Genomic DNA, 23,917 nt, shown 5'->3' with positions numbered 1-23,917 from the left:
ACCACACTGAGTAGCAAGGCCCTTAGCAGCAAGGTCCTTCACAAATGAGTTCTAAGGCTGCGGGGGTATAAGTGGGCTGGTAGGTGGGATGGAACTCTTCACTGTAAGTACGTTTCTAATATCAAGATTCCTGGCCAGGCTTTTAATAAGTACTCCTCATACACTTGACTCCTACAAAACCTTTTCATCCATACACCACTCATAAATTGTTTTTATGCCATGATGTTAAACTCTTTCTGATCATTTCAGGAGAGGTCGCCACCTTGTAGAGTTTTCATCCAGCCTGTAGGGCAAAGGAAAAAATGATAGAAAATCAAAATAATTTGATTCATGAGATGGCATTCAACTTTGAATTCTAGTATGTTCATCAAGAATTTGCAGGCTCTGGGAAATACTTTTGTTTTAAATCTAAGAATAGAAACCCCTGTTTAAAAATCTAAGAATAGGGATATCCCTGGTGGTGCAGTGGTTAAGAATCCACCTGCCAATGCAGAGGACATGGGTTCAATCCCTGGTCTGGGAAGATCCCACAAGCTGCGGCGCAACTAAGCCCACGTGCCACAACTACTGAAGCCCGCGCGCCTAGAGCCCATGCTCTGCAACAAGAGAAGCCACCTCAGTGAGAAGCCCATGCACCACAACGAGGAGTGGCCCTCCGCTGGCCACAACTAGAGAAAGCCTGTGCGCTGCAATGAAGACCCAGTGCAGCCAAAAATAAATAAATTAATTAATTAATAGTTAAAAAAAAAACAAACCTAAGAATAAGTCATTTGCCTCTGTGTAACAGTAGGAAAAACTACCTGGATGAAATCAAATACTTTGATTACTTCTTAAACCTTAGAAGACACAACTTACTGGTCTTTTCACTTTGGGCTTTTCAGTTAGAGCTGGTGGATTGATTGATTGATTGATTGATTTTAACATCTTTATTGGAGTATAATTGCTTTACAATGGTGTGTTAGTTTCTGCTGTATAACAAAGTGAATCAGTTATACATAAACATATATCCCCATATCTCCTCCCTCTTGCGTCTCCCTCCCACCCTCCCTATCCCACCCCTGTAGGTGGTCACAAAGCACCGAGCTGATCTCCCTGTGCTATCCGGCTGCTTCCCACTAGCTATCTGTTTTACATTTGGTAGTGTATATAAGTCCATGCCACTCTCCCACTTTGCCCCAGCTTACCCTTCCCCCTCCCCGTGTCCTCAAGTCCATTCTCTACATCGGCGTCATTCCTGTCCCTGCCCCTAGGTTCTTCAGAACCTTTTTTTTTTTTTTTTTTTTTAGATTCCATATATATGTGTTAGCATACGGTATTTGTTTTTCTCTTTCTGACTTACTTCACTCTGTATGACAGTCTCTAGGTCCATCCACCTCACTACAGATAACTTAGTTTCGTTCCTTTTTATGACTGAGTAATATTCCATTATATATATGTTCCACATCTTCTTTATCCATTCATCTGTTGATGGACACTTAGGTTGCTTCCATGTCCTGGCTATTGTAAATAGAGCTGCAATGAACATTGTGGTACATGACTCTTTTTGAATTATGTTTTTCTCAGGGTATATGCCCAGGAGTGGGATTGCCGGGTCATATGGTAGTTCTATTTTTAGTTTTTTAAGGAACCTCCATACTGTTCTCCATAGTGGCTGTATCAATTTGCATTCCCACCAACAGTGCAAGAGGGTTCCCTTTTCTCCACACCCTCTCCAGCATTTATTGTTTGTAGATTTTTTGATGATGGCCATTCTGACTGGTATGAGGTGATAGCTCATTGTGGTTTTGATTTGCATTTCTCTAATGATTAGTGATGTTGAGCATCCTTTCATGTGTTTATCGGCAATCTGTATGTCTTCTCTGGAGAAATGTCTATTTAGACCTCTGCCCATTTTTGGATTGGGTTTTTTTTTTTAGATATTGAGCTGCATGAGCTGCCTGCATATTTTGGAAATTAATCCTTTGTCAGTTGCTTCGTTTGCAAATATTTTCCCCTAATCTGAGGGTTGTCTTTTCGTCTTGTTTATGGTTTCCTTTGCTGTGAAAAACGTTTTAAGTTTCTTTAGGTCCCATTTGTTTATTTTTGTTTTTATTTCCATTTCTCTAGGAGGTTGGTCAAAGAGGTTCTTGCTGTCATGTATGTCATAGAGTGTTCTGCCTATGAACTCTGTTCCTCTAAGAGTTTTATAGTGTCTGGCCTTACATTTAGGTCTCTAATCCATTTTGAGTTTACTTTTGTGTATGGTGTTAGGGAGTGTTCTAATTTCACTCTTTTACATGTGGCTGTCCAGTTTTCCCAGCACCACTTATTGAAGAGGCTGTCTTTTCTCCATTGTATATTCTTGCCTCCTTTATCAAAGATAAGGTGACCATATGTGTGTGGGTTTATCTCTGGGCTTTCTGTCCTGTTCCATTGATCTGTATTTCTGTTTTTGTGCCAGTACCATACTGTCTTGATTACTGTAGCTTTGTACTATAGTCTGAAGTCAGGGAGCCTGATTCCTCCAGCTCCATTTTTCTTTCTCAAGATTGCTTTGGCTATTCGGGGTCTTTTGTGTTTCCATTACAAATTGTGAAATTTTTTTTTCTAATTCTGAGAAAAATGCCATTGGTAGTTTGATAGCGATTGCACTGAATCTGTAGATTGCTTTGGGTAGTATAGTCATTTTCACAATGTTGATTCTTCCAATCCAAGAACATGGTATATTTCTCCATCTGTTTGTATCATCTTTAATTTCTTTCATCAGTGTCTTACAGTTTTCTGCATACAGGTCTTTTGTCTCCTTAGGTAGGTTTATTCCTAGATATTTTATTATTGTTGTTGCAGTGGTAAATGGGAGTGTTTTCTTGATTTCACTTTCAGATTTTTCATCATTAGTGTATAGGAATGCAAGAGATTTCTGTGCCTTAATTTTGTATCCTGCTACTCTACCAAATTCATTGATTAGCTCTAGTAGTTTTCTGGTGGCATCTTCAGGATTCTCTATGTCTAGTATCGTGTCATCTGCAAACAGTGACAGTTTTACTTCTTCTTCTCCAATTTGGATTCTTTTTATTTCTTTTTCTTCTCTGATTGCTGTGGCTAAAACTTGCAAAACTATGTTGAATAAGAGTGGTGAGAGTGGGCAGCCTTGTCTTGTTCCTGATCTTAGTGGAAATGGTTTCAGTTTTTCACCATTGAGAACGATGTTGGCTGTGGGTTTGTCATATATGGCCTTTCTTATGTTGAGATAAGTTCCCTCTATGCCTACTCTCTGGAGTGTTTTTATCATAAATGGGTGTTGAATTTTGTCAAAGCTTTCTCTGCATCTACTGAGATGATCATATGGTTTTTCTCCTTCAATTTGTTAATACAGTTTATCACATTGATTGATTTGCATATATTGGAGAATCCTTGCATTCCTGGGATAAATCCCACTAGATCATGGTGTATGACCCTTTAAATGTGCTGTTGGATTGTTTGCTAGTATTTTGTTGAGGACTTTTGCATCAGTGATCATCAGTGATATTGGCCTGTAGTTTTTTTTTGTGACATCTTTGTCTGGTTTTGGTATCAGGGTGATGGTGACCTCATAGAATGAGTTTGGGAGTGTTCCTTCCTCCACTATATTTTGGAAGAGTTTGAGAAGGACAGGTGTTAGCTCTTCTTTAAATGTTTGATAGAATTCGCCTGTGAAGCCATCTGGTCCTGGGCTTTTGTTTGTTGGAAGATTTTTAATCACAGTCTCAATTTCAGTGCTTGTGATTGGTCTGTTTATATTTTCTGTTTCTTTCTGGTTCAGTCTCAGAAGGTTGTGTTTTTCTAAGAATTTGTCCATTTCTTCCAGGTTGTCTGTTTTATTGGCATAGAGTTGCTTGTGGTAATCTCTCATGATCCTTTGTATTTCTGCAGTGTCAGTTTTTGCTTTTCCTTTGTCATTTCTAATTCTGTTGATTTGAGTCTTCTCCCTTTTCCTCTTGATGAGTCTGGCTGATGGTTTATCAATTTTGTTTATCTTCTCAAAGAACCAGCTTTTAGTTTTATTGATCTTAGCTATTGTTTCCTTCATTTCTGTTTCATTTATTTCTGCTCTGATCTTTATGATTTCTTTCCTTCTGCTAACTTTGGGGTTTTTTGTTCTTCTTTCTCTGATTGCTTTAGGTGTAAGGTTAGGTTGTTGATTTGAGTTGTTTCTTGTTTCTTGAGGTAGGATTGTATTGCTGTAAACTTCCCTCTTAGAACTGCTTTTGCTGCATCCCGTAGGTTTTGGTTCGTCATGTTTTCCTTGTCATTTCTTTCTAGGTAGTTTTTGATTTTCTCAGTAACCTCTTGGTTGTTTAGTAGTGTATTGTTTAACCTCCATGTGTTTGTATTTTTAACAGATTTTTTCCTGTGATTATATCTAGTCTCATAGCGTTGTAGTCAGAAAAGATACTTGATACGATTTCCATTTTCTTAAATTTACCAAAGCTTGATTTGTGACCCAAGATATGATCTATCCAGAGAATGTTCCATGAGCACTTGAGAAGAAAGTGTATTCTGTTGTTTTTGGATGGAATGTCCTATAAATATCAATTAAATCCATCTTGTTTAATGTATCACTTAAAGCTTTTGTTTCCTTATTTATTTTCATTTTGGATTAGCTGCCCATTTGTGAAAGTGGGATGTTAAAAGTCCCTACTTTTATTGTGTTACTGTTGATTTCCCCTTTTATGGCTGTTAGCATTTGCCTTAAGTATTGAGGTGCTCCTATGTTGGGTGCATAAATATTTACAATTGTTATATCTTCTTCTTGGATTGGTCCCTTGATCATTGTGTAGTGTCCTTCTTTGTCTCTTGTAATAGTCTTTATTTTAAAGTCTATTTTGTCTGATATGAGAATTGCTACTCCAGCTTTCTTTTGATTTCCATTTGCATGGAACAACTTTTTCCATCGCCTCACTTTCAGTCTGTATGTGTCCCTAGGTCTGAACTGGGTCTCCTGTAGACAGCATATATACAGGTCTTGTTTTTGTATCCATTCAGCCAGTCTGTGTCTTTTGGTTGGAGCATTTAATCCATTTAAATTTAAGGTAGTTATCGATATGCATGTTCCTGTTACCATTTTCTTAATTGTTTTGGGTTTGTTATTGTAGGTCTTTTCCTTCTCTTGTGTTTCCTGCCTAGAGAAGTTCCTTTAGCAGTTGTTGTAAAGCTGGTTTGGTGGTGCTGAATTCTCTTAGCTTCTGCTTGTCTGTAAAGGTTTTAATTTCTCCATCAAATGTGAATGAGATCCTTGCTGGGTAGAGTAACCTTGGCTGTAGGATTTTCTCCTTCATCACTTTAAATATGTCCTGCCACTCCCTTCTGGCTTGCAGAATTTCTGCTGAAAGATCAGCTGTTAACCTTATGGGGATTCCCTTGTGTGTTATTTGTTCCTTTTCCATTGCTGCTTTTAATATTTTTTCTTTGTATTTAATTTTTGATAGTTTGATTAATATGTGTCTTGGCGTGTTTCTCCTTGAATTTATCCTGTATGGGACTCTCTGTCCTTCCTGGACTTGATTAACTATTTCCTTTCCCATATTAGGAAATTTTCAACTATAATCTCTTCAAATATTTTCTCAGTCCCTTTCTTTTTCTCTTCTTCTTCTGGTATCCCTATAATTCGAATGTTGGTGCGTTTAATGTTGTCCCAGAGGTCTCTGAGACTGTCCTCAGTTCTTTTCATTCTTTTTTCTTTATTCTGCTCTGCAGTAGTTATTTCCACTATTTTATCTTCCAGGTCACTTATGCATTCTTCTGCCTCAGTTATTCTGCTACTGATTCCTTCTGGAGAATTTGTAATTTCATTTATTGTGTTTTTCATCATTGTTTCTTTGCTCTTTAGTTCTTCTGGGTTCTTGTTAAACGTTTCTTGTATTTTCTCCATTCTCTTTCCAAGATTTTGGATCATCTTTACTATCATTATTCTGAATTCTTTTTCAGGTAGACTGCCTATTTCCCCTTCATTTGTGTGGTCTGGTGGGTTTTTACCTTGCTCCTTCATCTGCTGTGTATTTCTCTGTCTTCTCATTTTGCTTAACTTACTGTGTTTGGGGTCTCCTTTCTGCAGGCTGCAGGTTCGTAATTCCCACTGTTTTTGGTGTCTGCCCCCAGTAGGTAAGGTTGGTTCAGTGGGTTGTGTAGGCTTCCTGGTGGAGGGGACTGGTGCCTGTGTTCTGGTGGATGAGGCTGGATCTTGTCTTTCTGGTGGGCAGGATCACGTCCAGTGGTGTGTTTTGGGGTGTCTGTGACCTTATTATGATTTTAAGCAGCCTCTCTGCTAATGGGTGGGGTTGTGTTCCTGTCTTGCTAGTTGTTTGGCATAGGGTGTCCAGCACTGTAGCTTGCTGGTTGTTGAATGGAGCTGGGTCTTAGCGTTGAGATGGAGATCTCTGAGAGAGCTTTCACCGTTTGATATTATGTGGGGTCAGGAGGTCTCTGGTGGACCTATGTCCTGAGCTCAGCTCTCCCACCTCAGAGGCATGGGCCTGACACCCGGCTGGAGCACCAAGGCTCTGTCAGCCACCCAGCTGGTCTTGCTAAAGCCTGGCCACCTGCAGCAGCCTGACCAATGGAATATTCAAATTGGAAATGTTGCCTTAGCGCTGGGTGTTGGAGGAGATCTCCTTCGCTCCTTACCAGAAATAAAAAAGGATGGACAGCTCCAGCCTGAGAGGCTTGTCTGCTCACCCGCTGGGGTGAATGGGGGCTGGGATGGTGGGTTTATTTTTATTTATTTGTTTGTTTAGATTCTTTAGTTTTCCTGCCATCCCAAAGCGGGCAGTCATCAGCATTTATGGAAGTGTTTTGATTTGTCTTCATGTTGGGAAAATACATGATTAGGGGTTGATGTAATGCACAGGAGGAGCATGTTACAGGAATAAGCTTATTCAAGTCATTTCTGATTTGTGTTGGTTTTTTTAAATGCAATATGATTTTTACTCATTTTAAAGCATCCGTAGCGCCAAGAGGACTGTTTGGGAGGAGCCTCCCTTGTCTCCACTTTGATAAGAAAATTGCTCCTCCTGGGACAGCTGACTTCCCACTGCCTGTGATGGGTACAGGGTTGTTCAAAGTGCACGCTCCAAATTCAGCACTCCTTAGCTTCGGAGGGGATTTTGGCTTTAACAGTTATGTGGTTCATCTGTCTCAAGCATTTGTTTTGACTCTAGCTCTTGCTTGCTTTACTTTTTTAAGCTTGGAAAGAAGAAACCCAGAATAGTCTGGGCCTTTACTTCCAAATGGGGGTTTAGACAAAAGTTTAAAAAGGCACTTGCTTTGTAGCACTTGCCTTGGAACCCCCATGTGTGCTTGGTAATCACCTCTGTTCCCTCAGACTGCTGGTTGCCAGCCCCTATCCGGCAGGGCCTGTAAACCAGTGCCCCAGCCTTGCTAGGCTATTAGCCACGATTGGCATCTGTCCTGGCATCCCGTGTACTCCAGGTTCCTTAAAGGCCACACGCTGCATTCATTGGGTTTATGCTGCCCACCTGCTCAGGCTCAGTTTCTGTGGGTTCTTCGGGGGATGGGGAAGAGGGGACCTTGTCTGTGCATTGTTTGGGGTTCCCCGCCTCAGGCCCCCTCTGGTCCATTCTTACATTGGCAGCTGGGAAATCCTGGGCAAGTGCTATAACTTCTCTGTGTTCCAGTTTCCTCCTTGTAAAATGGGCATAGAAAGAGGAGCTACCTGGCATGTAACAAGCTATTACTGAGTAGGGGCCATCTGTGGACTCCGTCTTTACAACCATCCACCCTGGCAGGCCAGCCCCAGTCCTATAAGGCAGGTGTTATGGCTTCATTTTTCAGGTGAGAAAATGGAGGCTTGTAGAAAGGGCAGCCTGTTTGTCTGATGACCCATAGCTGTTACATATCCGAGCAAATCAATTGGGACAACGATGCCAAAGCTTGTGCACTTTCTATGCTGCATACCGTGTGCTTTTCTGCATGCTGAGGAATTCCATGGGCCCTGTCCCAAAGGATTCCCGTCTAGGAATAGCACTGTTTTTTCTGGTGAGGCTCAGGCTGACTCATCCTTGAGTGGGGCCAGTAAAGTATTTCCAGGGAATAAACTCTTTCTATTAGCTCACTGGGCCAGGTTATTGAGAACCCCTGCTCACCTTTGACTCCTCAGTTAATTAGAGAATTGGGATCAAGTGCTTCCAGAATTTCCCTGAATTCTTTATTAACTGAGTTAACACAGAGCTTATCAGCTCACGGGTCACACCTCACGTGGCTGGAAGAAAGGAAGGGGGTCTTAGATGAATACCAAACTTCAGTCAGACATAGAACATGAAGGATCATCTCAGTTTGACAAACACAGGAGGAAGTAGCAAACGGGAAGATAAACTTCACACTCTCCCTGGAGCCCAGCATTAAGCCCTGACCAGATTTGCGGATTTGCTCCTCCCACAGGGCACTGCGTTGGTGGTCAGAGCAAGTTTGGCTCCAGAATAAAGTCGAATGCTGTGTGAATGGGAAGAAGGAGCCTGAAGGCCAAGGAGGCTCACTAACTTCATGATCTGATTTCTTCCTGCCAGCCACACTGCATATTACAAGCAGGGCTGGAGCTTGGCTCCGCTGGCCAAACTCTCAGGGCCAGGACAGCCGAGGTATGTCTGGAAAAGAGAGGACCTTTGCCAAGGCAAACATCTCCCATGCCAGGCAGACCAGCAAATAAGCTGCCTTTTGAAGTCCCTTCATCTGAATCCCCGAAGAGCCAAGGCTTGTTGAAGTACTAAGTGCAAACTAGGGAGCTACTGAGTGCCCGGTACTGAGAATATAGAGACGAACATGCAGAAACCAAGTAGGCTTTAATCTTGTGTTCTAAAAAAAAATGTTAATTGATGTTTTTCTGATCCTGAGAGTAATGTGTCTTAGTAAAACAAAAAATTTAGAAAATTTAAACTGAATTACTCAGTCTCTGGGGAGAAACCTTGATAGCATTTTATGGAATTGGATGTGTCTGCTAGCCAAGGAAAAGTGGGACTGGGAAAATGGCCAGTTTTGTGAATCTTCTTAAAATAGGGTCCAGAATTTCATATTAAAATTTTTTCTTTTAAGTTTTGATTGGGACTTTACTTGAAAAATGAAACTAAAGATTATGAAAATAAGTTTATGTTATTCTACACGTAACAGCTCTTGTAATAATAATGGTCAAGGATACTTAGACCCAAGGCAAAAGTTTATTTGCTTTATTAGCATCTTTAAAATAGCAGTGCATTAATTTCTGAAATGAAAGAAGTAACTGAGTCCTGGGTAGGCAGCTTTTGGATGTGAATATTCCTATTATAAGGTAACATTCTTTGCTTCATAGTTTGCCTTTTTTTTTTTTTTTAGAACAATCACAGAAAGGTCGTTTTTATGATGGTACATTTTTCCCAAACACTTCTCTTGATCTTTTAAATTTAAAGCCTTATCTTCTCAAGCATCTTAAAGTGTTATCATCCAAGGATAATTTTGACTTCTTCAACAGTTGTTAACTGATCTAACTCTGCCAGATCCAGACTTAATCAGAGGCTTTGAGTGGTTTGAGCAGTTTCTGAGCATCACTTTCATTGATTTCATGAAAGCCTGCACCTTTGCAACAGGTTTTAGTAGATTTGCACTGCATATGAGTTGGATAATCAGATTCTACACTGTCTGGCAATCAGGGCCAAAGGGTAGACAGTCTATTCACTGGTCCACATTCCCCATCAGCTGAGAGCTGGTAATCATAAGTCTTGGAACAGTGCTGAAGGTAAGTTCTCCAAGCTAAAGTCAATGTAAGCAATGATTGAGGCACAGAAGGAATCAGAGCCACGGAGAAGCCTTGTCCCTAGAATCTCTCCCATGTACCTCCTGGTGGGGTACCACGTGCCTGGCGGAGGTAAAAAGCACCGTTCCCCCACTAGATCATTATTCCTGATGCCGTCTAAAGCCAGGGCACAGCTGGTTTAGCTACATCACCCCAACATTCATCTTTTAAAGGTTCCCTGAGACTTCTCTGACTATAGGATGCCTGCCTGACTATGGAGTGGGGGTGGAGGTGGGCGGGGGTGGTACCTAGCTCCATAGTGACCCTGTTTTTTAAGGTTATGCCCCAGGCAGGATCTAAAACCAGAGCAAAGGGGGTGCTGATACTGCTTTGAGATTAAGTGCTCCCTGATGGGGGCAGCTATGCTGACTTTATAACCAGTAGTTAGAAAGTTTTTCCTTGGGTTAGTATGGATTTGAACAACATTCGTTAGCATGTGAGGGTTCCCCTCCCATTGCCTCTCCCCACCTGGGAACAAATGCCCAGTACTTTCCAGAAGCTCTCAGTGCCAGCAGCCTCATCTATAAAGAGTATTGTCTGAAGTCAGGTTCACCGGAGAAGAACCTGAGATGGGGATTCCTGGGCAAATGATTTACTGCAGAAATGCTCTTGGGAGAAAAGGAGTGAAGGGAGCAGAATGGGGCAGAAGAGAGAGGCAAACAGGTATGTGCTCTCAGCCTAATCCCACGGGGGCTCTGGAACATGAGTTGCACAGCACAGCTGGTCTCACCTTGAGGCAAAGGGGCAGCCTTTTGCACCCATGTCAATCATAGGCTGCAGAGGAAGGGTGTTATAACCTCCCAGGCAAAGCACCTCCCATTCAGCCAGGGACTGGAAGTCATCTAGTAAAGGGGTTCTGGGTGCAGCTCTTGTGCCATCCACACCAGCAGTCACAGTGTTTGCTGAAGCCCATGCTCTGGGGGCCTCTTTGCCTCATAGCTGCAGTGAAGGGTGGAAAACGGAATTAAAGCCTTTCAGTCAAGGGGACTTACATAGCCATGGGAGGGCTGTTCTGGTGCTGACAGGCGCAGAAGGGTGATCCATGACATTCTTCCCTGTTGCAGCGTCCGGGAGCGCGTGAGTCATGACCATATACTGAGCGCTTTCATTCCTACAGATGTCTTTGGTTTTCACTCTTTTTGCTTGTCCCCCACCCCAAGAGCCAACTGGAATTCTGTCATTTCTATTAGACTGAGTAGGGTGGAAGAGAGATGTGGAATAATGCAATAAATGCTGGTTTAAATGTTATTTCCTCGCATTTTGGAATTAACAAAAATAAAGTAGTTCAGCAGTTCTCAGACAATCAAAAGCAGTCTTAGATCAAAGCTGAGTAAACGGAGGTCCCCTCAATTTCCAGAGTAAATTTTTAAAGCCTAGTGAGTCCTTCACATCCATGTAAAACCTGAAGAAGTCTTCGGGGTGATAAATCTTTGAGAACGGATAGACCTTTGACTTAAATTGAAAACCTCTGTCCTGGTTTGAAAGGGATTTCCAGTGAGATATTGAGCTTTGGAACTGGGTTGAGTAATATAATTTATTATATGCTCTATAATTTATTATATGCTCTTGAGAGTAATTACACCAGGACAACAGACATAAACCAAGACTGTCCCAGGGAGTTAAGGTCACCTAGGCTTGAGCTCACTGCCTCTAATGCCCACAGGCCAGTTAGCTAGGATTTAGAGTAGCTTGTACTTGGGCCAATTGTGGATATTGCTTCTTGGGTGAGGAATTATAAGGAAGAGGATGGTGACAAGAGGCCACCAACAGTGAATCATTAGGACCAATCTTTGGGCCATGCAGTTCGTGAGACAGCATTTGAGAAATCATTCACTGGTTTTCCTTATTGAGATTGCCGCTGCATGTTCTCGAGATTCCAAGAGCAGCCCCTCACACTGCCCTGTAAATGTCTGTTTCTCTGCTGGAAGATGTCCCCCTTCTAAGCTGTGAGCTCTTCAAGGACAGGGACTAGTGTCATTCAGATCTGTGTCCTCAGTGCTGATCTTGGGAGGTGATGTGATGATTCAGCCACTCAATGGATGCTCAGGGTCCGTTCCAAGTCCTGTGCCATGCCCATATTAGATATGCAAACTTACCTACCACCCACGAGTGTTTGGGGCAAGATGGGTGAAGGAAACCTTGGAAGAAGGGCTGAGGAAAGGTGTTCCTGACAGTGGGAAAAACTAGGCAAAAGTGTGGAAAGTGTGGAAATGAGACCAAGAAAAGGATATTTGTAGAATAGTGACATATGTGCTTAGAGAGGTAGGGGCCAAATGGATGCCACTGTTAAGATTTTGAGCTTTATTATGTTCATAATGGAGAGAGGCATTTTAAGAAGATTCCTCAAGCAGCCTGTAGAATGGACGAAAAAAAAGGCAAACTCATAGCAGTGGCTCCCAAAGCATTGCACAGTGGAACACTTACTGTATCACCTACCATGAATTGAAAATGCTTATCTCAGGCCCCACAATCCCAGAGTATACTCAGACCACTGGGGCGTGGCCTGGGAATCTGTATTTTTAAGGCGATCCCAAACCAATTTTAATGCAGGAGGTCCCAAGCCCACATGAGGGATGCTGACTAAGGTCATGGAGAACAGTTAGAAAACTTAACAGTTACTGAGATCAGTTATCCCCATTAGATATCTAGATTGAATGCTGAAAGATAAGCTACAGTTCCCTTTTATATTTATATATCTCCTATGTTTTATTTCCTTGTATTTCGGGTTGTTTGTGTTGCTGTTGCTTTGTTGCTATTTTCTAAATAAAGTTTTATTGATGTTTAGAAAACAGACAAAAGTACACAAATCATTAGGGGCCCAGCTCAGTGAATTTTCACAATGATCACACCTGAGAACATCCCCAGCACCCCGAGAACTCCCTTCCACTTGCCACCCGCCAATTATTATCTTGACTTCTAATCCCACAGATGAGTTATTTGTTTTTTGTCATTTCTACTTTTTGTGTTTGATAATGTTCATAATATATTAGTGTAACAGTATATGTGTATAACATGTAACTAAGTAGGTATGTTGTGGTAAGTGCTCACATTTTTTTTTTTTTTCTGATTAGACACACAACTTAAACTTTTTTTATTTCACCCATCTACCTGGAAGTGTGGGTCTGGGCTGAGGTGCAGGTCTTGGAAATTGGAGGAGGGAGCATGGGTGACATTTCAGAGCCAGAATCCACACAGGTTGGTTCCTTTTGGCTGCCGTTGTGTGTTGCAGAGTTGCCAAGGCCTTGAGAAGATCAGGGCCTTGGTAGGGGAAGGAGGTAGGTTTTAGAGTCAGTCAAGAATGACCTTGGGGGCTTCCCTGGTGGCGCGGTGATTGAGAGTCCGCCTGCCGATGCAGGGGACATGGGTTTGTGCCCCGGTCCGGGAAGATCCCACATGCCGCGGAGTGGCTAGGCCTGTGAGCCATGGCCGCTGAGCCTGCACGTCCGGAGCCTGTGCTCTGCAACAGGAGAGGTCACAACAGTGAGAGGCCGGCGTACCCAAAAAAAAAAGAAAAGAAAAAAAACAAAGAATGACCTTGAGGAAGTCACATGACCTCATTGAACTCCAGCACCCCAGCTTCTAGACATTCAGCCAGTGCTAGTTCTGTTCTGTGCCTTCTCCTTTTCCCATATCTGCAAACATTCTGTCTCCCCTCAGAAGTCTTGATTTGGTCTCAGTGACTCGGAGAGGCCCTATGGATTATGAAGAGCCTCCTGCTTTTCTTTGACTTTGGTTGTAAACTATGTGTGCAGGTGGTAAGATGGCAGCTCCCCACGGCCCCTTTCCTGGTTTTCTCGTGCCTGTCTGTAGAGTCCAGCCCAGGCCAGCTATGCTGGGAACCCTCTCCTTGCCCTTGCACCCACCCCCACCCTGGGAAGGCTTGCTGAGGGTGCAGCTCAGCCCTCATTGCTTCATGCTGTAGAAGGAATCCCCGTGTTTTCCTTGGTGTGATTTTCTTAGCGTTTATTTTTCCTCAACTAGTAAGGTTTTGAAAGGCAAGATTAGGGTGTGAGCCAGAAAGGCGACTCGGATGCCTTTTAATGCAAACCTAAGGAGGCATCCAGCTCACGTGTGGGCTGTCCCGTTTCTCCAGGAGAGCACTAGGGATCAGAGCCAAAGGGCTGATTAAGAATGAAGAGTGTTCTTACTAGTAAGAACCTGCTGTATAAAAAAAATAAAATACAATACAAAAAAAAATAATTGCTTTAAAAAAAAATCACATTTTTAACTGTTTTTATCCCTACATCTTCCAAACTTTTTGACCCCAAAACCCTTTTTTAAAATGTAATACCCACAGAACTAATGTTTTACAGAACACAGTTAGGGAAACTCTGATATACAATAACAAACATGATAAAGAAAAAAAAAGAATGAAGAGTGGTTTTGTCCTCTGCACTGTCTTCCCAGAGAACCTCTGGCAAGTGTGGCGGCGGGGCGAGTGGGCAGTCAGAGGAGGATGGGGACTTGGCCTGTCAGAGGCTCCTCATTCCAGCACAGCCAACAGTGGCTGTTGTCTGAGAACTTCCCTATAGCAGGACCATGTCTGCTGAAGCCTGGATTTGCCTCCCTGGGGCTCCTCCACACACTTGTCCTGGTGCAGCCAGCCCATCTGTTGGTACTTTTTGTCTTTCAGGAGGAAATGGGCATTTCCTGTGAACTGCTGGAATCGGACTTCCTCAAATGCAGTGTGGGATTCCCTTTCATGAGGTCGAAGTCGAAGGTAAGGGGCAGGGACGGGGCACTTCCTTGGCAGCACTCCCGGCCCTTCCCACCAGCCACTCATTCTGCAACTGCCTCCCCAAGGTTTCGTCCACACCCCACTGCAGCAGGGTGGCCAGCAAAGCCCTGCCTGGGCACAGCCAGCCCTGTCCATGGCCATCTCCAAGTCTGTTCCGGGGCGCCGTGGACATGTGGTCCTTCCCCTTGATCCATGTGACATACCACAGATGTGAGACACATGCCACGGCCTTTGTACTTTGTCAAGCACCATCTGGTTGGCCTCTTAACATTTTATTTTCTGGGACATCCCATGCCACTTTGAGTCCCTGGGACAACATAGGAGAAGATGTGGTCTGGGCTAGTGATCTACAGTCCTGGCTGTCGCCCCCCGGGAACTCACAATTTTTGAAGAGTCCTCTTAAAATATAAATAATTGTATTGCACTTCATTTTTTCAGAAAAGTACAAGAAAGTACAGTCACTTTGGTATTTATAAGGAGCCAAATTTTCTAAGCTCAAACAATAATATGGTTTAGCATATTCGGAGATTCATGGAACATTCTAGTATGTGCCATCATTATAAAGAGATGCAAAGAAGTAGAAGATATGATTTTTGGAGGTAAAACTAGACTCTAAAAGACCAGTTCTGACTTTTTAAATGGAAGCTGTTTTCCCTGCTATGATTTGAAGGAAATTTTATATTCCTTTGTCTACCTTTTTTCCCTTCCTAAAAATAAAAAAAAGAAAGTTTAATCCTTTTATCCTGCCTATGTCATAGAATTGGATCATTTTAATCTCTAAGGCTTTTTAGTCTCAGTACATAGGAGCTGTTTTGCAAAGCAGTTGTGAGAATATTCTAGTAAGGAAGAGTTGCTCATTTCTTAGCAAATCACTTGAATCCCTTCGCCTCATTGAATGTACCCGCTCCAAACTGTGGTGGCTCTTATATCTGTGATTCATCAGCCTTTTTTCTGGCTCTGATCCTCATTCTGTCCACATTCATCCCAGGAGAAGGGAAGCCCCAAGTGGTGGCTGCCCTCAGGAAAGCTGGCAGAATATGGGCCAAGTCCTGTGAGATTCCAGGTAGGGTGAGGATGCAGGAGGAGGACCCTGAATGCTGGGCATCATTGCCTGTAGTAAAATATGGCACTCAATGCGCGCGCGTGCGCGCGCACACACACACACACACACACACACACACACACACACACATTTTATTGAAATCTTTTGAGCAACGGGAAATAGACTTAATTGAAACACTTTAAAAGTAGCCATTTTGGGCTTCCCTGGTGGCGCAGTGGTTGAGAGTCTGCCTGCCGATGCAGGGACACGGGTTCGTGCCCCCGTCCGGGAAGATCCCACATGCCGCGGAGCGGCTGGGCCTGCGAGCCATGGTCGCTGAGACTGCGCGTCCGGAGTCTGTGCTCCGCAACGGGACAGGCCACAGCAGTGAGAGGCCCGCGTACCGAAAAAAAGAAAAAGTAGACATTTTGTTGTAAAATCCAGCCTCCTTCCCTCAAACCTAAGGTGCGTCTTGCTAGTTTTAAAGATATTTTAAAAGGAAAACTTGTTGCAGATGGATCCAGGATCACTTCCCATAAAGAGAAAGTGAATAAATGAATACAATGAAAATAAAGTAACCTTGACTTCTGGGGCCTTAAATTTTGTTAAAATTCATTCTCTCTCAAAATAGTCACAGAGCCAACAGAAGTATGGATGTTGGATGTTGGATTTTTTTTCCAGCTTGGCAATGTCACTGCCTTCCTCCACATGCAAAAGTGAAGGCCTGTAGCAAGGCTGGTCCTGGAGGCAGGGCTCTGGGGGTGAGTCCCTGGAGAAAGCCCCAGAAGCGACCCAGCAGGGATGGGGCTCCCTCTATCCACAGCCTGGCTTGTCCTCCCCTGCCCTCAGACCCTGTGGGTCATCAGGCTCCAGACCACCTGCTAAGCCTTATGACCACACTATCTGCTTACTTCACTGGCCGTATGTTTCTGTCTCTCATGACCAGCCTGCCCAGTCCCTGACCTTCTGTTCTCCCAGGCCTCTGGCTCTCATTTTGGCTTTGTGCTCAAATCTTCTGCTTCTTACCTCACTTTGATCTTTAGAGGGTTTAATTCAGATCTCCTGCCAGTTCAGACTCTCTGCTGCAATGAGACCCTTGACTTTCCCTTCCTTTGGGTCCTCCAGCTCTGTTTCCTGTCCTGTCTCCATGCCCCACCCTCACTGTAAGCTGACAGGTCTCACTGCAACAGAAATTTCTGTCTAGAAAGGGATGTCCAGCATCCACTCTAGTTGATGGTCCAAAGTCATGATCCAGTGTTAATTACTTTCAGGTAGCATTCAGTTCAGTAGAATCCAGTGTTGCAAAGTTAGACCATTGCCTAGAATTCTTCATAAAGGAACGAAATGACGTCATAAAGGAACAAATATTTAGATATTAAATAAGTCATAGACTCTCAGAACTTGATGGAATTTAAGGATCATTTTGTCCACCCTCTTCTTTTTTAATTGAAAAGCAAAGAGATCGAGTATCTTGGCCAAGATCACATAGTTTGTGGTAGGGCCTGGCTCTATAAGCCCTGCCCAAGGGGTCCTTCCTGATTCCCACACTTGCCCAGTGTGTATATGGTGAAAACCATTTGCTTGGAGCAGTGTTCCCCGAATCACAGGGTGCCCACCACTGGGAGTACCTGAGATGATTTTGGGTGGCTCATGAGATGATTTTAGGTGATACATGGACATAGCACTAAACCACGTTGACTCTAACAGAAATTTATTACCTTTTCAACACTCTTTCAATCCTAACTTTTTGTGGGAGAAATTCTCCGGTAGCTCTACAATATCTCTAACACCTCCCTATCAGTCGTTAATCTCCCTTTTATCAAAATAGAGCAGACCTTAGGCCCAGAGCCTTCAGCAGGCAACAGAATTCAACATCCCTTTGTTTCCATTATGTTTATTTTTATGATGACCTCCTCTTTATGGCAAGTGATCCTGGATTCCCATCTGTGATAGTGATATAAATTCTTCTCTTTAAAATAGTCTTTAAACAGCAAGAGTGAGGCAATAAAAATACAAAGTACATATCACAGGTGATATGATAAGCAGATGTGGCAAAAACTGGGATGATGGTGTGTGAGTGAAATTTAGGAAGTCCTGGTTTAAGAGTCAAGTGTATCGCTTCCTAACGAAAACCTCAGTTGCTGAAAAGAACAGCGTGCCTCTCGCCAGAGTGGGCTCTGGGTTTTATTGCTAAAGTTGTATCTCTGGCCTGACCGTCAGAGAGAAATGCACACAGAATAAAGCTTGCCGTGCAAATGAGCATCCAGAGGTCATAAACTGCAGAAGATTGTAGTGTTTAAGTTTGGAATGCTGGCTGATGCCAAATGTCACTTCCTTTTCCCATAGTATGAATTCAGCGTGATCTTTGACACAAGCCACCTGTCTGGGGAAGAGGAAGTTCTTAGCTTCATCGTTACTGCTCAGAGGTAAGGGGGATTTAAATTTTTTCCAAAGATGAAAGATTTATGGGACCAAGAAAGGTCATGCCCTGGTCATGCTTTGATGATGATGCCCAAAACGCCGAGGAGGAAGGAACCGCTCAGTGATAAAGCCCCAAACTGCTGCATAGAATTGGGTCTCTCAAGGATGGTGCTTGTCTAGTTCCGCTTGTGCAGACACCAGCTCAGAGAGAGCTGGGAAGGACTAGGGGTTCATCCAGTCAGAGGTAAATGATTTTACAGCTGAGGAGAGACAGGCCTGGAGAGGTCAGGATTCCAGCCCAAGCTTATGTGGTTGGTTAGTTCACAAGTGTCCTCTGTGGTCAGTGGCTTCTCATGGATGTACCCCAGCATCCCTTGATGCGAGGACAGGACACCTGCAGCCTGAGGGCCCGGCCAAGCCTGTTGGTGGAGGCCCCCAAGAGATGGTCCTCAAGAGAGGGCTTGTCCTAGGAGCTGAGTGGACAGATAGGGAAGGGGACAGTGCAGTAGTGATGTCTTCCCTCAGGACTGTGCTCCTGCCTCTCTCTCTCCAGTAGAGCCAAGGGTGCTTGAGAGAGACTCTGGGGTCATGAGCTGCCTCCACAAGCCAGAATCCACAGGTGGATTGAAGTACCATCTGGGTAGCCCTTGGCCGATAGCTGGGCTGGAAGGAGAGGTACTTAGGTGGGTGAATAGGGAGATACAAGCTTTGACTGTATAGGTTGGATACCCAAGGCAACCTTTTTATTTGAATTTTTATTTGGAAATGATTTTAAACTTAACAGAAATGTTGCAAAGAATAGTGCAAGGAACTCCTATATACCCTTTACCCAGATTCACTCAGTCTTGACGCTCTACCTCATTTATTTTATCATTCTCTTTCTATGTATGATTTTTTCCACTTAACCATCTGAAAGTAAGTTGCAGACATCATGCCTCTTTACCCATAAGTATCTTCATGTGTTTCCTAAGAATGAGGCCATTCTCTAAAATAACCCCAGTATAGTTATAAAATTCAGGAAAATTAACGCTGATACAATGCTATTATCTAATCTCTAGTCCATGTTCCAGTTGTCCCAAAAATGACTTTGTAGCCACTTTTTTACTGGTCCAGAGTCTGATCAAGGATCAGGCATTCAGTTATCATGTCTTATCTCTAGTTGCCTTAATCTCCAAGACAAACTTTCATGCCAAGGGATCTGAGTCTATCCCAGAGGTGGTCTGGAGATCTGAACCAAACACTGGGAAGCCCAAGGTCAGGCAAGATCCACAGAAAAAAGGTGAGATAACAAAATCAGGAATCTCATGGCTAATGGAGGCTGGGAAAATGGAAGGCCAGACACTAGATGAGCAGACCATGAAACCAGGGGCTGCAGGTCAACCAGAGAAAGGCGATTGTGCAACCACAGGTTAGCATGTGGCCAAGACTGGAGACCCACTGAATCCGGGGTGCAGAGCGAGGCAAGGGGCTGAGCCTTGTAAAACTAAGGCCCCCACCCACATGGTCACCTCTGAAATGAGGGTGCTCAACCCAAGACTTCCTCCAAGGAGGACTGCACCCTCGGGCACTGAGAAGGAGCTCCTGGTCCCACATTCTGAAAGAGGAGGTCATCTCCCGGACTTTTGAGATGAGCCCCATCGTTCAAGATAACAGGTGCCGGCTCAGCCATCTATCTGACCCCCAGGTAGAGCAAGGGGTCCGCTCTGGATCGCTCCTCTCAACCCCATTCATGTCCATCAAATGTAAAGCACTGAGCAGAAGCTGAGAGGGAGCCGGGATGAATGAATGAGAGAGTCTTCCATCTCAAACCTCATCAAGACAGGGTCAGTCTAGAGACAGAGGCAGACATGGCTCAGTGCAGGAAGTAGGGCAGAACAGCCCAGGGCAGGCACTGTCCCTCACTCATTCTACAAACCTTTGAGCACTTACTACAACCAGCCACTGTGGGAGACAAGGGCAGATACAGCAGGGACCAAAGTTGGTAAAAGCCCTTCTCTTGGGCTCCTATAGTTGCTTCAAGCCTCAAAGCAAATGCACAAATCCATAATCAAAGTGTCTCCTGTCCCATGAAATAATCAAAACTTGATTTCAAGTTAAGGCTTCCTCCCTTCTGCCAGGGCAAGGCTGCAGGAGGGAAGCCTTTCTCCGGGAATAGTCTAGCTTTCCTGCAGTGGTGCTTCTACTGGCCCTTTCCCCCTTTTCCTGAGAGCCCCCCAGGCTCACAGCAGGGGTTGTGAGAGGTAAAAGGCAAACAGGAAAGGTCTTTCTTACCAGGCACTGCTGCAGGCACTCACTCAGTCTGGTTATGCAGAGCTGGCTCCTCCCCTTTGGGGACCCCCTCCGCCCTCCCACTACTGGGGAGGCTCACCTGTGCTTCCTCCCTTACCACATCTTCCAACCTCAGCCTCTAGGCGGCCAAAGATGCCTTCAGTTCCTGCTGCCCAGACTGTGCCCTGGGACAGGACCAAAGGTGACCCTACCCTGGCTCTTGCTTGTAGATCCCACTCAGGAATCTTTGCCCTGACAGTCTCTGGAAAGGCAGGTGATCCTTGTGGAGTCAGGAGGGGAAAGCCAGCAGCCCCCTCCCCTTACATTTCCTGGGCCTGCATCTGACTGTCCTGATCAGGGTCCCCTGAAGCTTAACTTAAAAGGCAGTCACCCTCCCCTGACCACAGACCATTTTCTCCAAAATCTGTCTCCAACAATCCTCCTTTCCCGACTCTGTTACATCCTTGACATTATAGTTTGGGTTGTTGCCACCAGACATAGTAAATCCTGGTTTAGTGCTTTCCTCTGAATTTTGGCATCTATTATGCCTCAGCCAAAACTTGCATTTTAACACCCTGTCGTACTCACCCCAGCCTGAGTGATTCTTGAATTTTCACAAAAACACCAATTAGTCAAAGGTTAGACTAAGATTCTTCCCAAGTGCTGAATCTTTCAACATCACCCTTGGTCCATTCTTGCCTCTTACTAATTAATGGCTTTGCCCCCAAAGCCTGAAGTCACTGGGCATTTGGGAGGTTCAGGTCAGGCCCCAACAAATACAACCCAACAGTAGACAGCAGCAGGACTGGTGGGGCAAACACTCAACGAGGCTTTGTTTTATTTTTTCACTGGAGTCCTTCCTCAGTCTCAATGTTATTTAAAACTCACAGAATTAAGATTAATTTTCCTTTGGGAACCACTGTGAAGCTGGAAGTATACATTTTCAGAGCCCTTCAATCCACCACCACTGTAGCATATTTTTGCATTTAATGCTGCTTTCTCTATTTTTGTTTTTTTAGCATTTTCCTTAATATCTTAGAGCATGTTCTTTCTCCTAAAAATGAGAGCACAGCACGTCACAGTGGTTGTTTGACCCTCTTTACCTTGTGTTGTCATATCCAGCCTCCACTCCAAAGGTGATGACTTTCTGGCCTTTAGTTCAGCACTAGTGGGACTTAACAAACACTAATTATATCCTACATATTGCAATAGGACATGCAAACCAGATGGAAATAAGAACCACAGTGAATGTTAAAATACAGCCCAGCAATCCCCCAACTCCTGCACAACTTTCCAGTGCAGCATGGCTCCCGCTGTCTGTCAGGGTAGCATTGCCACAGGAATAATAGCATTTCAACACAGATGACAATTGTCTGAGCTTGCCAGCTTTGAAATCATGCAAGACGTGATTATTTTTTATTCACACTATTTTCAATATCACATCATTCACGTTTACATAAAGCATGGCTGTGATCTAATAGAAACGCAAAGCATAGAGAAGGTAGACTTTGTTCCCACTGCCAGAATCCAGAAGGGCTTCACTGGGGAGGTGGCATTTACACAGAGGAGTCTGGTTTTGGGCTGAAGAAGCCTAGGCACAGTGGTGAGGATGTGCATGGCACAGCCTACTCTGTCACACCCATGTGACTGGTGGGCATTGAAGTGCATTGGGGATTCCTGACCATCTCAGAGGAAGGGTGGGGGACATACAAGGGCAGTAGAAGGAAGATGAGGCTGAAAGAGGAGATTGGGCTGGGCCACGGAGGGCCTTGAAAGCCTCAACTGCATTCCCCAGGCAGTGGAGAGCCACTGAAAGTTTTTGAAGAGGGGAGTGATACAAGGCAATGGCTTGCCCACAGAGCACAAGACTGTTGGATTTAATAAAGGGGGGGCAGATGCTTATTCCAACCTGAAAATTCTCATTCTCCTGCTGTTTCTAGAAACCACAGAAAACTCGCCATTGTTGGGCAGATCTATCAGTGTGCTGTCTGGGTCTCTCAACACCTGGAGCAGCTGATATTCATGGGAAGGAACATTTGGGCAGGAAATATGACATGGAAGAGACTTTCCCTTGTCAAAAAGAGGAAACTCCACCTACTTCCCAATCCCATTTAGGGCTAATCAGAGGTGTCAAAGAAGGGGAGCAAACAACACAGAAACTTTATCTACTAGAATCTCATGTCCATAGACCAGTGGTGTTCTGATCTTAGGTGCCCATTGGAATCACCTGGGAGCCTTAAAAACTACCGATGCCTGGTCCACCCTACAGGGATCCTGATCTAATTTGTCTGGGGTGAGATCTGGGCATTGGGATTTTTTTAAAGGTTCATCAAATGATTACTCTGTATAGTCCCTTACGCTATACTAGGCACATTTTCACTCAACACACATCTGTTAAGCACCTACTATTTGCCAGATGCAGTGCTGAGCATATAAGAAAATGCTAATAACTTAATTAAAGAACATCCCTTTATGTACATTAATATTTCTATATAGCATTAGGGAACACCTAGTACTGGTCGCTTAAATAATTAAATATCAGAATCTTCTAATTTCTTGAATCACAGATGTTTAGGAAGCTGTGTTATCTATTAAACTTGCAGCAGAATATTTCAGGCACCCATTTCTCTGCAGACTTTGGTGAAAATCTCGTCTTACTGTCCCAGAGGGCACCCACAGCACTTGATTCTGTACTGTGACGGAAAGATCCTTAAAGCTCCTTATCTTGAAAGCCACAGTTAAAATACCAATCGTCCTTTTCTTCCCGTCACCACCCTTTGAAGATCTCTTGCCTACTTGTGGATTTAGGAGGACAGAAAGTTGAGACTAAACAGTTTCTCAAGAGCTCCTGTCTCAGCAGCCTGGCTCTGCAGACCATGGGAATTATCCCAAGTCACGAGCTTGCAGAATAACTGGGGGCCTTTTGATGTTCAGCCTCTTTATCTCAACTTTGCAACTTCACTCAGTCTGGAGCAGTCACCCGATGACAGATGAGACTGTTGGGCCAGAGCTGCCAGCGGCCACAGGTGGCTGGACAAATGGCAGGGCACGGGGGTGGCGCTTCCATCAGGAACCAATTACTCAGACCTGGCAGGATGCTGGGTGAGGGGAGGGAGCAGGCCCGGGCGTTGCCATCCTCCCATCCATTCAGGAGTCACCTCTGGTTTGCCCTGAGCAGTGATTGTACAGCTTTTATTGTCCCCTCTGGGAAAGGAAGGGCAAGGAAGTGAGGCCAGGTGGGCACCTGATCCTGCAGCTTCTGTAAACTGTGATGGATTCACCCCATATGCGGAAGACAGATGAGGAGTCAGGGGTCAGAGTCACAGAGCACCATTGTTTCAGAACAATAGGAGAGAGGAGGAGAGGGGATGTGAGCTGTTGAAGTATGGTTGCATTCAGCACTCGCTGGTGAGGAGAGGAAGGCAGTGGGGGCAGAGGGAGGGCAGGGAGCTGGCAGGAACTCTGCACAGGTTCAGGGAATGATGGGTGGGGAGTGGTGCAGATGAGCTGTGTCCAAACTTCAGCAGGTCTTGCGGACTCTTATGTTCCACCCCTGGAGGGTGAACTTAGCTTTCAACTGGGAGGGACCCTTTGTTCACTCTGTGTGGTAGAACCAGGTGCTGGGTTCAGCACCATATACCAGTAGCCGTGC

General features: G+C 44.3%; 1 protein-coding gene across 2 annotated transcripts in view; it reads left to right on the top strand.

Moving 5' to 3' along the window:
* Window positions 1-23,917, top strand: part of ITGA9 (integrin subunit alpha 9) — a 353,501-nt gene that overhangs the window by 256,267 nt on the left and 73,317 nt on the right. For both annotated transcript variants that reach the window (XM_082848454.1, XM_082848455.1), the window contains exons 19-20: window positions 14,430-14,516; window positions 17,923-18,002. In XM_082848454.1, the coding sequence (XP_082704580.1) occupies window positions 14,430-14,516; window positions 17,923-18,002 (167 nt within the window). The remainder of the gene's footprint in view (window positions 1-14,429; window positions 14,517-17,922; window positions 18,003-23,917) is intronic.

The sequence above is a fragment of the Leucopleurus acutus genome (assembly GCF_964270905.1).
Source record: "Leucopleurus acutus genome assembly, chromosome: 10".
In the NCBI taxonomy this organism is placed as follows: Eukaryota; Metazoa; Chordata; class Mammalia; order Artiodactyla; family Delphinidae; genus Leucopleurus; species Leucopleurus acutus.
Note: the sequence above shows the minus strand (reverse complement) of the source record. Positions and strands in the feature narration are given on the sequence as shown.